Raw genomic sequence first — 16,421 nt, forward strand, 5'->3', positions numbered from 1 at the left:
TTTCACAATAACGCGTTAACGGAAACAGAGACTTAACCATAAGCATAGAGGTGCATATGAAAGCATATGAAGGCGCCAATAACAACACCAGCAACAACAACAACAACAACAGCAAAAACACATGCAGATGAAAATGCAAATTTTCACAAGGGAACAAGCTGCCGCGAGGGAATGGCAATTTGCTCTATTGGTTGCTAATTCAAAAAACAGTTGTTGCTGTACAAAAATGAATTGATAAACTTACAACTGGCGGCGGCGGCGGCTGCTTTTTGTGAAAATGCCGCCAAACCTATTTCTGTTTTGTTATTGTGCCTTAAAGCCAACACCGAGATACGCATTGAAAACTGTGTAAAACAAAAAACGAAACCTAACAAAATTGAAATCTGACACCAAAAGAATTGACGCAAAACTACCAACAACGGCGCAGCAGCAGCAGCAGCAGCAGCAACAACAAGACCATGTACAACAATATTTGGCCTGGGCCAACAAAAATGCAAATTCAATGAATAGCCAAAAGCTCCTTGCCCCGCTCTCTCTCTCTCTCTCACTCTTTACAGTTGCCTCCTGTTTCCTGACTCCCAAGCGTGACTCAAATTACTTTTAAATTGTTTTAGCAAGCCATAACGAAACCCAGAGGGCCAGACCAACTTTGGTTTTTTGTTGGTCCGTTTATTTTTGTGTTTTTTTTGTTTTTTTGGTGTCCACTCTGCTCCACCTTGGCAGCGGCTTGGCGCTTATTGACCCATTGTTGTGTCTCTATGGGATCTATGTATATTGATGTAGAATAGTCGAGAAATATTTCATTTATGGCTTTTTGGTCATGCGAAATGGTCACTATCATTATTAGTTTATGGATCGTATGGTTTTATAGTCAATTTTTTTAAACTATATTTGAAATGTTAGACGAAAATTTACAACAGAAAGTTAAATTTTCATAATTTAATTTGGAATATTTTGAAAAACATTTGGCATTTGACATTTTTGGCTGTTTTTTTAGGACTTGGAAGCGTTTACTTTAATGTGGACTTTAAGGACTTTTGTATTCGAATATACTCATCGAATGCTTATGCACATAATTTTTGAGTTAGGGTATCAGAAATATATATAGAAATGGCTTTTAGCGTTTAGAGTTGGAGTTGAAGTGGGGCTTTTGTTTTGTTTTTTTTTTTTTGTTTTTATAGTTGAGACTCTAACGTTTTGGTTGAATTTTTTTCTTTTCCGTCCTATCAACGACAACAGCTGCTGCTGCTGCTGCTACTCCTGTTGCTGGTGGCCAGCAATTGAAATGTTTTAGACAATGATTTTGATTAGAAACCATTTGAATTTTCAAATTTTATTCACTGACTATGTTTACTATTAAGGATTAGCTTAAATCTATCTAAATCCATTGTGTTTTGCATTTGTTGATGTATGTGTGACTTTTAGCAGGAGCTTAGCTTCTGGTCATCTTTTTGAAGTCGGAAAGTCGGCTCCATGGGCAATCATAATGCACTTTAATCTTCGGTTGCTGCTGGTGTAGAAGATTTATGGCCCAACGTTTGGCATACTATGCCAGGGAGTTCATGGCCAAGAGAGTGAGGCGAACGGCAAACGGCAAACGGAACCAACCAAAGCCACCAGTCAACTTTTCGACTTCTCGACTTCTAATGACAACAGTAGCCAGGCAACTGCCGGCAATTACTTAATTTACACATGAATGTTGTTGTTTTTGCTGTTGTTGAATGGGCTAAAGAAAAACAACAACAACAACAAAAAGAACTATTGAACAGGGCATAAAAAACTAACTCACTACTTGCCCAGCACGATCACAATAGTTGAAGTTGCTGTTGTAGTTGTTGTAGCTGCTGCAGTCGAAGTTGGCAACTGCAGCCACAATTCAAAAAATGAGTTTCGTACATCCAAACTGGCCAACCAACCTGCTGCTCCCAACTGGCTACTGAAGCAGAAAATTACTTCCATCATAATTTATAGTTACTTATGACCACAGTAAAAGCTGCTGCTGCTGCGGTTACAGCCGTTGCCGTTGCTGTTGCTGTTGCCATTTCTGATTGTCTTTAAACTTGGGCTCAAAGCAAATTGAAAAATCATCAGGCAGAGCCAAAGAACCGTATATATATATATATATATATATATAGTATATATATATAAGTATTGCCTAGGTGCAAGAGCTGAAACTGTGCGACCAAAAGCCAAACATTTACACGTCAAACAAAGTGGTAGTGAAATAACAAAATTATGTTGGCAGATTTGTGGCGACGCTACACGACACGACCAACACGAGGGCCCCAAACACTGGCTCGACAGTGCAAATTATTGCTCCACCAACTTGCACTTGAGACTTGCCACGAGAAGGAGATGGAGAAAGAGACCAAGACTGAGATTTAGAGAAAGAAAGAAAGATAGAGATAAAAAAAAAAGATAGGCGGGAGTGAGATCAGTTTGGTAGTCGGCATACCATATATATATGTATATATATATATATATATATATAATTGCTATGTGGTGGTCCAACTGGTATGCCTTGGTGACGTTTTGGCATGAATGATGTGGCGTGGGCTTCCTCTGTTGCTACCGGGCAGAGAGACAGAGCAGCAGCACAAACAAACGTTCCAAACAAACAACCAACATCAAGACCTAGCTCATCCCAAAGAACTTTCCAGTTGCAGTTGAAAATGTTGCAATTACTCTTGGCCATCTTTTTAGTTTGGTTTAGAACTACATATCTTCTTGAATCTGATTGATATTGATTAGTAAAGACTTGAACATAATGAAACTCAAAACCCCGTTTTTTTTAGCCCTACTAGTCGAATTGGTAATCCAATAGAAAAACCTTTATAAGATAATCATTTCTTTCTGTAAGTCTCTGTTAAGGTTGAACTATCTTTGAGCTTAATCATTAACTTAAAATGCCCTGAATACAAGTTTTTATCTAAATTCAAGTCAAGTGGCTTTGCCATAGCAATGAAATGTTGTTTCTTTTGTTTGTGAGTGGCTCACTGTCTGGCTGACTAGTTGCCTGCATTGCTGGTGGTCCACATGATTCGCGCGTTTGTTTGCAGCAATTAGTGTGTGGGCATTCAGCAATTTGACGGTGGGGGAGGTTTCCTGAAGAGTGAAAGTCGCAAGTTGTGCTGCACCACCTGTTGCCTGATGCCGGTGTGGCACATCCTAGTTGAATCAAAGACTTTTGAGAGCACTAAAGTCAATGGCTTAACTGCAATAGTTAAGTGTCAATTGTTAAAGCATTTCGAGTAGGAGTAGAAAGTTAGATAGTTCCCTTCTTTGAAATGAAGCAATTAACTAGATTAACTAACTAACTATGACGATCTTTGTTCTTACTCTCCAGCAGATCAATTGAAATCTTTCATTTCGATGGTCAAGATCAAAAACTCGGGGTTCCTGGTTAATTGAATTGTTGGCCAAACTATTGGCATGCTAGAGGCCTTGTTTTCCGGCATTTCGTGTGGCATTTCAAAATGATAATTCTTTTTTTTTTTTCGGTGTGGTTTCTGAGTTTGTAGTTGAGATTGAGGCAAAAAAATATTCGTTGCTAATTCCCTACAAGTCAGGCAATTGCTAATATGGTTCGTGTTTTTATTTCGAGCATATTACTCATACACCATGTTGCACACACACACACACACACACACACATATGCAAAAAGGCGGGGGTATAAAATAACAGATTTATGCCTGCCTTCCAGCCAATGACACGCCAATTAGCCGCCGCTTGCCGCTGCCACAGCTACATACAACGCGCTGCAATGGCAACGGCAACGGCAACGACAACGGCAACTGCAAGAACAATGAGGAAAAAACCTTGCAAATAAAGCTTTGACATTTTTATGATGCAAAGCGGAGGCAACACAGCAAAAAAAAGAACCCAAAAAAACATACGTATATATACATATATATAAATATATATATAAGTAGGTACATATATACAACAAAAAAAAACCAACGGGGCAAGTTGACTGGGAATGGGAAGTTAGTCGCTGCCAGCAACAGCAGCTGCAGTCTGACCTTTGCATGTGGAGGCGAATTGAGTTTGACAGTTGGGGCGACACGATCCGATTGCGATCGCGATCGCTTTTTGACCTTAATACGTGCCAGCTGCGTCAACACACACTCACACACACACACACATGCCTTGGCACTCCCCCGCAATACGCATTGCCCCCCCACCATCCGAACTCTCACCATACTTCTCTCTGTCTGTCTGTCTGTCTGTCTGTCATTTGACACCTAATTGGCGGGAGGCACACGCATTGGCCACTAATAAGTGCTCAATAAATGTTCATCACCCGCTGCTTAACTGAGAAAACGAAACGAAACGAAACGAATGCTGCATACACCTTTCACCTTATACCAGTTGTTGTTCATTTATTTGGCTTTTGCTTTTTGCAATCAGCCAAGCAATCTCATTAAGAAATTGCACTACACGCAACATACGGTTGCAACATTGTTGCAATAGAGACAGAGATACACACAGAGAGAGAGAGAGAGAAAAAGAGAGGGAGATAAACTCTTATCCATTACCAGAAAATGTAATTCTCCATGGAGTTTTGTTTTGTTTTGGGTTTTTTGTCGTACTTTGTGGAGACATCTTCTCAGGTTAGTTATAAAATTTTGACAAGTTTATACTTTTAAACAAACAAACGACTCGACAAACTCGAGAACAATCTCCGAGTAGGAGGCCTTAATGACAACCAATTGCGATCATAAATGGGGCAGAAGAGAACAAGCCGCTTGCTCGTCATATAGTTCATATCCCTTTAACCCATTTTGGCCTTTTTTTATGGTAATTAGCGTTGAAGGAATTGAATTCTGTGGTCGATCGTGGAAATCGAAAGAATTTTGAATTCATTTGAGGTTTGAAATATCATAACCAGTGTCGACTGTATTAAGTCATAGAGGGATTAGTTTCAAGAGTTGGAAATTCAAATATTTATACTCTCAGAAGGGTTAAGAGTCTAAATATTAAAACTATTAATAAAGTTTTTTAACAAATAAAACAAAGCCACGCATGACCTTAAACAAATTTTTGCTCATTAATGGCCAACAAAAACTTGAAATAGGAAAACAAAAATTAAATAATATTTTATTAAAAATTCTTCAACGATTTTTAGTTTTTTTTTGTTTAAGAAATTCTATTAATTTTAATTTTAAACAATTTTTAATGCGTTTTTGTTTTTTGTTTTATTTAATTGTCTGCTGCAGTCCTTTCAGAGAAGAAGAAAATCTTAAATTATTCGTTGGTCGTTAGAGCTGTTGATAGTTGGCAATTGCCGTTGGCCATTAGCAACAGACAACAGACAACAACAACAACACTAATTGTGTTTTTTTTTTGCATTCTCAAGGTTATTAATTTTTCTTGGTGGTTTTTTGTCTTTTTTTTTATATATATATTTTGACTGTTTGCTCTTTCTTTGGGTTTGCATGTATTCGCTTTTTGTTTTTAGCTCGATAATTGATTTTTATGCATCACCATGGCCGCAGCATCAGCAACAACAGCAACAACGACAGCAGCAGTAAGAAGGCGGCACATATTTTAAACACAAATTACAAAGCAATAATCATAAATCTTTTTGCGGCTCAAGAGAACAACAGACACCCGGCAACATGATGCTGGTCAACCCGAGAGAGGGGCAGCATATATCAAAATAAATATTTTACTTGCATCAGTGTGTGTGTGTGTGTGTGTGGCAAAAGCAGATGGCAGACAAATGCCTATTGCGTGTGCCATATCAAATTCTTATTGCTGCTGCTTAAAATGTTACCGATAAGTAAGTTGCTGCTGTTGCTGGTGTAGTTGTTGCCGTTGCCGGTGCCGTTGTCGCTGTGTGTGCCAGCAACATTTGCAAAATGGAGCACGTGGCCAGCTCTGAACATGACAGCAATTATTGTTGCCCCCTTGTATGCTGTTGCTGTTGCTGATGCTGCTGCTGTTGCTGATTGCTCTTGATTAATTGCTAGTCACTCACTCGAGTGGAAACAGCTTTTGCTTTGAAATGCTGTTACTGCTGCTGTCCCCCGGAAATTGTTTGTGCCACGAGCTGCATTTTACGCACATTTTGATACGTTTAAGACAGTTTTGCCAACTTCCTGGTTCCTATCATAAGAAAACTAGCCATAGAAACTTGATTTCAATGGAAAAGAAAGAACAAATGAATATGAATTGATTTGGAAAAATCTCTCTCTCATCTTGGCCAAGTTGGCAATAAGAATTATTCGTGGTGGTCTTTAAAAAAAACCAAAACTCATATAATTGCAACAGCAATGTGCAACAATTTGCGGCAATGAGGTGAAGGCAATATCAATAACAAAAATAACAATAACAAACAACAAAATGTGTGTATATGAAAATTGAAAATGATTATTGAGCAATTGAACTGCGACAACAACAACAACAACAACAGAAGAATAACCATAAGGGAACAAAAAAAAAAAAAAAAAATAACTGAAAATCGTCGTCGTCGTCGTCGCTTTGCATTCAACACGCATTTGGCTGCAGCAACAGCAACAGCAACAGCAACTAGCAAATGGCAACTTTATGCCGCTTTATCCCATGGATAAACCGCAACAAACAATTGAGTAATAATATAAATTTTGTGGCCAAAAGTGGCAGTGGCAGCAAAACTACAAAAGCGGCAGCAAAACTACATGGCAAAAACCCAAGGCTATTGCTCTCATTTTGGCTTCTAATTTAATTGCATTTCAATTGCCGACTTGCTGCTGGTTGCTTGTCCAGCGGCAGCAACATGGCAGTTATGTTTCAAAACAGTTGAAAGAAGAAATATGCATGCCAGCAACATGTTTGTGTGTGTGTGTGTGTGTGTGTGTGTTTGCACTTGTTGGCAGCACAAATAACAGCAAATTGTATTGTATGGAAAGAAGCAAAAAAACATTATATTGTATTGTCCCCATAGCCTTATCTTAAAATAATAAATAAAATTGCAGCAGCAACAGCAGCAACAAACAACAAACAACAAACAACAAACAGGGGCAACGACAAGAAACTGCCAGGCAACACGCATGCTTCGCCAAAAGTCATGTTCATGCCACAAAAGCGACACCTAAGCCATACATTTGTAGGTGGCAGCTCAACAACAGCAACAACAGCAACATTTCTAACGGTCAAAATGAGGTTTTTGATTCCCCCATTCATTCCCTCCTCCTTTTTCTAGCAAACACAGTAGTTACAACTCTCACTCCTTTATTTTGACCATAATTTCATAGAGTGATCACAATAACTCGCCCTTATGTCTGTGGGCCCAGCTGGCCATTTAAAAAGAAAGACGAACAAAATCTTGAAAAGAAAATAACCCACAAGCAAAAAGGCGCAAAAGATCTGTTTTAAGCGCTTTTGTGTTAAATTTATGATCAGCACCTAAAGCAAAATCCTTTCACCAGCATAGACAACGATTAATAAATCAATGAGCAAAAACAAAAATGTTGCGAGAGTGTGAGAGAGAGAGAGAGAAAGAAACTTTAAGTATCTATAATCATACATTTTCGCTAGCCTCTGTCAATTTCCGCAGAGTGACAAGCAGCAATTCCAGGTTCCGGCACAACCTTGGCAACATTGTTGAGGAGAAAAAAAATAGAGAGAGAGAGACAGGGGTGGAGAGAGGGGGTGGAGAGAGGCGGCAAAGTGAAAGAGCAATTAAGATGCCAAGAGTATGGAAAATCTAATGCAACAAACACAGCTAGCCAGCAACATGTTGCGCAACCTATCAAAATAATCATCATCATCATCATCATTCGCAGCGGGCAAAGACAGAGAGGAAGAGACGGTGCAACAACAATATGAGCAGAGCAGTCAACATTATGATAATCGCAAAAATAGAGGCGGCAATGTTGAAACGAAACAACAACAGCAACAGCAACAAAAAATTGCAACTGTTTTGCAGCTGAAATATAAGCACACCGCATCACACCGCACCACATCATGCCATACAACCCCATTCACCCATCATCTAACCACCAACCGACCCCCCTTTGGCATGTATGCAATTAATAATCGACGTGGCAAAAGCAACAACAGCAACAGCAACAACAACAACAAAAAGCTAAGGCGCGGCCATCGTGCATCGTGCGCCCTTCTTTTTGATTTAAAATACGCCGCCATCGCACGTAGGCGTACTCACACGCAGCCACTAGCTCCAGTTCCCCCCCACTGATTTCTACTCCCCCCCAACCAGCCTGCCAACCCTCCCTATCCCATTTTCTATTCCCCAACAACAAACTGGGTAGCAAGTGGCCACGACTAGACAAACTTCTTCCATGACTTCTTTGCATCTTCTAGCGGGGCATCATCATCAGTCAAGAGAGTTACCTAGAGAGACAGAGAGATAGAGACCCAGAGGCAATGTCATTCTGTAAGCTGCATAAGAATGGATGCCTTTCAAACGAATTCGCTATACACTACAGTCAGAAGAGATTTGCAGTCAGTTATAGTCACTTACGTCAACTAATGCCCTTAATATGCTGTAAGTCGAAGAATATGCCAACCATTTGCCCGCACTTAAGAGGCAAAAGGGTATATCAGAAGAAACGTTGAGATCAAGGGATGCATTCCCGTTCCCATAAGGTTGATATAGACTTGACTGGCATCCATCACAATGATCAATCTTCTTAAATTTGATTAAAAACTTCTTATTCTTTTATTCATAAAGTGAGAATTTCAAGCAAGTCTCTCTTTTCCCTTCTTTCAGTTATAATTCTCAACTGGTTTAAGCTTTAAATATTTCAAGTATGCCAATCCTTTTTATAAGATTAACTTAGAGTATTATTTTTCTTCCTATTTTATTTAAGATCAATTCTATGCAGCTGAATAATATCAAAAAAGTAGAAAGTATTCATAAATGCCTTTTTCTAGGCTGTTCAAGGCACTTGGCTTAGAAATTGTCAACTATCTTTTAGACAACGTTTTCTTTTTTTAGTTAGTTCAGTTAGTTGTTGCATAGGCAAAAATTTATGTACTAATAAGTGGACTGGGAATAAAGCTTATAAATGAATAAATCATAGCAAGACGAAACAAAAAAAAAAAAAAAACTCAAGCAACAAAGAGTGCAACATGAAAGACACATTTGCCGCCGCCGCCGCCTCCTTCCCTCACTTGGTTAGGTAGGTGTGACAAGAGCATCAGCAACAGCAGCAGCAACAGTGAAATTGGCAATTGTGGTGGCAGTGGCTATAGAGTAAGAGTGATATAGAGAGTGGATAGCGCCATTCAAGTTCACATATGTGCGCCCAAGCATGAGTCAGAGAAGGGAACCGAACCAAAGCAAAGTAAAGTCATCTTCTTTAGCTCCATCTTTGGATCCATGCTGAAACGAAGCGAATAGGTTTAAGATGCAAAAATGGTTTTAGTTTGCTTTGCTTCTGGTCTGATACTTATAGTATGTATATATATGTATGTATGATAGGTTGCCCACTGTGAGGCGGCGACTCGTCAGCGAGCCTTAATTAGAAAATTGCTAATAACTCATGCACATGAGCAAATTTCAATATTAATGAGTTTTAAGGTAAAAGCGGCAGCAACCAGCAACCAGCAAGAGGGCCTAAATGAGTGAGTTTGGAACTGCAATGAGCCCGCACGGGTTGGTCTTTAATTGAAAACTGTTTGGTTCGTGCCGTTGTCAAAAGCTAGTGTGGGAAAGACAGAGAGAGAAAGAGACACAGAGAGAGAGAATGAGTTGGAAAAATGGCTGGCTGCTTTTTTTTTTTTTTTTTTTTTCTCTTTTTCTTTTTTTTTTTTTTTTTTGACCAACAACTGTGCACCGTGGGAGACCCCATCAGCAGTTATTGCTGCTGCCTGTCTTACGCGAAATGTTGTTGCTGTTGCGGCTGTTGCTCATTATGTTGCCTGAAAACTCAATAGGTCTTTTTGACTGATTTAGATGTCAGCCCTTTTGGGCTCCAAAGCATTCACATGATAGTCGAATGATGCCGCTTTGTGGCTGCTGTGGCACAAGCAACAAGCAACAAGCAACAACAACAACAACAGCAACAGCATGTTGCCGGCGTTCATAATTAGCATGCAAGCGGCATAAATCGCAGCAGCGAGAAGAAACAACAATTAACGAACCCAAATTGCATGCAACATACAGCAAAAGACATAGTTTTTCTTATATATAGATATTTTTTTCCCCCTCCTCTTTTTTTTTTTGCGACTTTCTCTTCTTTGTGTGTGTGTGTGTGTGTACTTCTCTCTACTTAGCATGCATTGCAGGCATTGATGTCTGCAGAACACGTAGGCAAAAACAACAACAACAACAGCTGTCAATTATATTAGTTACTCTTACATACAACGCTAATTCAAAAATCATGCGTGGGCAGGAGCAACAACACCAGCAGCAGCAACAGTTGCTGCAACTGCTGCCTGCTGCTGTTGCTGTTGCTGCAACATGGCAAACTAGCAACATACATCTCTTAATTAAATGGCGACCTGTTGCTGTTGCATGCTAATGAAATTTTGTTGGCCCCAAAAAAACACAAAAACAAGAAGTACAACCCACAAATTCAGCGACCTATCGTTAGTATTGCGTGTTGTTTGCCCTGTTTGCACCTTATTCATTTGAATAAATGTGAATACTAACGGTTCAAATTTTCACTTAACTACTCTCAATGATCCAAAGCTAATATATATATATAGAAATGGCTAATAAAGAAACACGTTCGTTAATATTAATGAACTGGCCAAAAAAAAAAAAAAAACCTAATACATGGTTCGGCTCCTTCAACTCTTAAGCAAAGCATTCACTTTAAGTTAATATTAACTTTTACCCCCATTTCCAAGTGCCCCCCCTCCCTCTCTCTCTCTCTCACATGATTTTTACGATCGCTCGATTCTAATTCTCGGTTGGAACTTGGTCTTGTTATCATGTGGCTGAGATCGATGCTTAGATTTAACCAAAGAGTTTCTGTATGCCGTTAATAGAAAGACCTGGCCATGATCAGGCCAAACTTGCAACTGGAGACTCCAGACTTGCCTCATTGCATGCTGTGTGTGTGTGTGTGTGTGTGTGTGCGTAGTGCAATAAATCAAAGTTTTATTTGTTGAAATAAATTCAGAGTTTATTGCTTTGTTATTATTTGGTATCCCTGTTACTGCTGCCAGCAGCTGCGACAAACAGCAATCAAAACACAACAAAACACGAAACGAAACGAAATAACGAGTCAGACTAAATCTTTTTTACCACATTTTGTTGATTGCCCCTGAATATTTGATCTTACAAAATGGCAAAGCATTAAAAAGGAAAAAAAAAAAACCCAATAGACTCACTTCCTTAGACTGTAAATTTTGCATAATATTTTTTTTTAATAGCTCTCGCCGTCTATCTATAAAAAATAATAATAATTACTCGACTTACATGAAAAACTTAAATGACCTTAACTTGAATGTTCTGGTTGTCGTTTCGACCCCTCAATTATATAGATATAGAATGTTCCATAAAGAGGTATATATATGTTTCAAACTATCATGTCAATGGGTATATTCAGTATCGATCGGTTATTAAGGGCACTCTAAAGCAAAGAATCATTGCAAAGCTAGATCAACATTAAGGCTAAAAAATGAAATTTAGAGACGTAAACTTTAAATTATTAATGCCAAAAAGATTAGATATAAAAATCTTAAATTTCGAATGCCAAATTTTCGTTGGGTTTTCTTTAACTTTGAAGAACTCATAAAAATTTCAAAAATTTCGGGACTGTTTTGACCATAATCTTAACTCTAAAATCAACTTTAGGCCGTAAGCTATAAATATTTGATAGAAACTTCAATTAAGAAATATAACTTGATAAGTTTTTGCATAAATTTTGCATTTAATGTCACGCCCTCAATTAAAAGTTCATGCAAAAGTTGCCTTCACTTGGACTCGTCTTAAGACTTGTAACATTATTTGAATCCAAATAAGTATGTATGTATATATTTTTGGATGTATGTATGTATGTATGTAGCTCACCTTGCCACACCTGCCACATTGGTCTTTGTTTTGTTCACCTGGCTAGATTTGGCAGTGACATTATTGAACTCTACCTGGGGTCACGTTTTGGCATTAATTAAATATAAATACAGATGCAAGTAACTAACTAACTAAGCAAATCTCTATGCTTGGTATAGACACTGAAATTAAGCAATTATGTTTATAATCTTTGCTTTCAAATCTTAATGAGTCAATGTCCTCCTTTTGAATGCTTGTGTACAGTAGAAATTGCGTATAAGCCACTCATTCATTTATGTACAATCTCATTCTCATTCTTTCAAATCTAAGCAACTATTAAACAAATTCATTAGATACTTAAGATACTCCTTCTACTGTAAGTGCAAAAATTACATCATTTTACATCACGTTTTTTTATTTTTTGTTGTTTTCTTCTCTTTTTATATCCTTTGCAGCAGCGTAAGCTGTCACCGACATGGGCAGTGAGCACTACTGCTTGAGGTGGAACAATCATCAATCCAACCTGCTAGGGGTGTTTAGTCAATTATTACAGGACGAGAGCCTGGTGGACGTTACATTAGCTTGTTCAGAGGGCACATCCATCAGAGCCCATAAGGTGAGTGATTTTATATTATTAATATTCTCTACAGAGAGAGAGAGAATTCACAGAGAAGTGTGAGTGTTAAAGAAAATTCAATGCGGAAGGTGCCAAACCGGGCCATCAAGGTCGTTGTAGTTGTTTGATGAGCGTCTCTTTGGCTCTGTCTCTTTCTCTCTTCATCTATCTTGAAATGCTTGGCGCATAAATTATCGCAACAGCAACAACAACAACAACAACAACAAACACGATCCAATGCAATTTACACATTTGTCAGTAAATTGTCAACTTAACGCGGCAACATACTTCAAAATGCAGCAAATAAAACAACAACAAATCGCCCCATGTACAGTTGTTGTTGTTGTTGTTGCTGCTAACTGCCGGTATATGTTGCTGACGTTTTTTTTTTTTTTTTTTTTGTTGGCAACATGTTGATAAGGTCAGAGTCTAATAGAAAAATTAACTGCAATGGAGCTGCTGCCACGTGTAACTGTTATAACTACATAAGTATATACATAGAGAGATAGAGAGAGAGAGAGGTGTGTGTGTGTCATGCGTTCTCTTTGTGTGTGTGTGTGTGTGCCTGTCAATTGAAATTCCTGTTAAATTAAGCAGAAAATACTTAACATGCGTTTGTTGTTGTTGTTGTTGCCAACTTTTAATGTTGCTTAACGTAATCAAATTATCCCGCTAAACTGTTAAATTAACAGAGATTATAAACAGTCTGCAAAAATCCATTTAAAGGGGTAAGGGGAGAGAGAGAAATAACTGAAGATGAGTACCAGAAAATGCCTTAATTGATTAATGAATCCGACAGAAGAAGAGAGCAAGCAAAGTGATCACAAAAAAGACTTAATCGATTGAGTAATAGAATCAATTTCAATAATTCATTGAACTTAATCAATTTTCTAAAGAAGAAGAGAGTGTTTGAGCTTGTTAAGTTCAGTTTTCCAACAAATTATGAATTCCATTTCCCTCACACAACAAAAGGATAACTATTTTGTCAAACTAATTAGCACAGACAGCTACATACACCCGCCCTCTCCACACACAAACACACACAGAGTGTGAGAACTGTCAACAGAACGAAAAGTTAATAAAAGTCACAAAAAAAAAAAAAACCAAACATTTCTGAAGAAGCAGAACAAGATGAAGTTGTAGATGAGGAAGACAAACTGTCAATTACTTTTGCATATCCATTAGCTCTCTTATCCTTCCTACCGGCTACTAACGAGTCCAATGTGCCCACAGCACAACACCTCCTGCTCCCCTGGTCCACTCTTGCATCTTGCCAACTCTGTCCGAGAGAGGAAAAAACGAAAATTTGCTAAATTGATTAAAAAGCAAAGTGTCGATGAACGAGGCAATGATGACAGCCCAGTCAGCCAGTCGGCTCAGGTCACCCATCCTCACATGAGGCCAGCAGGACTAGAAATAGAATCAGCATCAGGATCTGCCATGCAGAAAGTCAATCCGACGCAAAAAAAAAAAAAAGAAAGAGAAAAAACTCCTATCATATGGACAGAAAAAATACACATGGACAAGTGGTTCGAGGGGTCTGAGGGTGACTAAAGGCAGATATGCTCTGGCAACTGCAAGTGAAATCGAGCTAAGCTAAATATGGCATCTCATGTGTGTGTGTGCGAGGGTCCTTCTTTAAATTCCAAAGAGCAAATGTCCTCCAAACAAGAAATTCAATCTGGCATCAGTTCCTTTCCTTTCTCAGTTGTTGTCCTTTTCTAGGATGCCTTTCACTTTTGTATACTTATCAAACTAACCTCGTCTAGTCATTTCCGTAAATAAATTTGTCTATGTGAACAATTTTTTCAAAACCTTTCGACGGCTTCTCTAAACATTTTTTCTTTTTCCGATTCAGTTTTACTCCTTTTTTTTTTTTTTTTTTTTGTTTTTGAACTTGTGTAGTTTTTGTGCTGGTCCCGACCTAGCCGCAAGCCTTTGTTCCCACACCGCTTTGCTCTCTCTCTCTCTCTCGCCTGTTTTTGTTTTGGTTTTTTTTTTTTTTTTGGTCCTGTCGACGGCACTTTAACTCAATTTGAGGCATTTAACGTATGCTCGGTTGATATTTGATGCGATTTGCAAGAATCGTTTTCGTGCTCTTGCTCCGCCCCCGCCTTCTGTGATATGATGTTGGTCCTGTTACTGGTACTGCTGCATCAAGGATTTCGCTTTTTTCTCTCATTTTTTTTGGTCCTGCTTGCCCTCAGCCTAAAGGCAAACAAAGTGTAACAAATGTTGATGCCAAGTAGAGGGAGGGAGAGAGAGAGAGAGAGATTAACAAGAGCCAAAGGGTTAAGTTCCAGGCATCAGGCAAACGAAAAGTGTGAGAAGTATTGGAGCTTAGCCTGGACTAACCACTGGAGGACACTGTTTGCCAAATGACTTTGGTCAACAGGCAAGAAGAAGAAGCAGCAGCAGAAGAACACTGCGTGTATGAAAAAAAACTAAAGGACAACAAAGCAATTTTTTTCTTGGCTCTGTCTCTAATCTTTTTTATACCCTCCCTCAAACTATCACCCTTTTTATCTATGTCTCTTGCTGTAGAGTATATCATCTTCCATTCAAAAGATATTTCAGTTTGTATGAGCGATCGTTTAACAATATCTTGTATATATCAAAAGTAATGCCATAGAAATGACTTTCACACATGAGATATGAAATTTTATAAGGGTATATCAACATTTCGTTTGCCTCTTTGTTTGTTTACGTTTTCGTTCCGTTTCGTTTCGTGTTTCTTTTCTGTTGGTTTTCTGTGTCATTGAATATTGTGTTTGGGGATGTTGTCTTAAACTGATTTGTTGGGCTAACTAAGAGTCTGATTGAGTTCGTTGAAGCTAAGTAAATTTGCATGAAATTCAATGAGTCCAAGTCTTTGACTTCTAATGAAGTGCAATTTGCCTGACTGCCAGACGATGCCAGCGTAAGAGAGAGAGGGAAGGGATCGAGGTGTTGGGATTATTGGGTGGATAACAGCGTGTTAAACAACATGCCAGACATGCCCCACACACACACACACACACACACACACGCACACGCACACACTCAATGCTGTTGTCAAAAAATGCATATGCAAACACTTACTAACAAAAGGCAGCCTCGTAAGTCTCTTTTGGCAACACTTTTTTTTTCTCCTTCTTTTTTTTTTTTTTGTTTTTTGACAAGCAGCGACAACAGCAACAACAACAACAATAATATGAGGTGACCGCCTCTACCACCGACAGCTGCAACAACTTGCAACATATGTCAGGCCAGCAACAGGCAAATGGCAACAACCACAATTGGCAACAACAAATCGACTGGCCATAAAATCAAGTCAAATGTCAACAACAAATTGATTTGAAAAATAAAATACAAAACGAAATAGATACAAAACTTATGAAAAAACAACATTTCTGACACCTCATAAATTCCATATACTTACATCTTTTATTGTAAGTGTCTGCATTCGGTCTAACGAACAATCGATTGTTCTGGCTCACTTTGGGGGCACATTAGCGCCACCTGTTGCCACCTTTGCAGTGTTGGAAAGCTCTATTATAATCAAATATAACTTAGTTTTTGATAAACTATACAGAGATTGACATCAGTATAAACAAACACACATTATGACGACCTTTCAGCCATTTGGGGCCAACAATCTGCTGGCCGCCTTCAAAATAACCGGCTTTAGAGCAATTAAAACTAAAAACTACCTAGTAAAAACACAAAGTAGATTCCCCACACCCACCCATCAACCTAGACTTATTATGTTTTTGCACAAATTCCTGCAAGACATCAATTAAAGTGCAACAACAAAACTAGTTATAAGAATCAAATAACTCCAAAGAACTTAAGATGAATAGGCCAATATGGAAT

General features: G+C 38.5%; 1 protein-coding gene across 1 annotated transcript in view; it reads left to right on the top strand.

Annotated features, from left to right (window-relative positions):
- Positions 1-16,421, top strand: part of mamo (maternal gene required for meiosis) — an 81,010-nt gene that overhangs the window by 15,903 nt on the left and 48,686 nt on the right. Inside the window, 1 exon segment of the mRNA XM_068303904.1 lies at positions 12,406-12,566. Within this exon segment, the coding sequence (XP_068160005.1) occupies positions 12,426-12,566 (141 nt within the window). The 5' untranslated portion in view covers positions 12,406-12,425.

This window comes from Drosophila tropicalis, unplaced genomic scaffold (assembly GCF_018151085.1).
Source record: "Drosophila tropicalis isolate 14030-0801.00 unplaced genomic scaffold, ASM1815108v1 contig_158, whole genome shotgun sequence".
NCBI lineage: Eukaryota > Metazoa > Arthropoda > Insecta > Diptera > Drosophilidae > Drosophila > Drosophila tropicalis.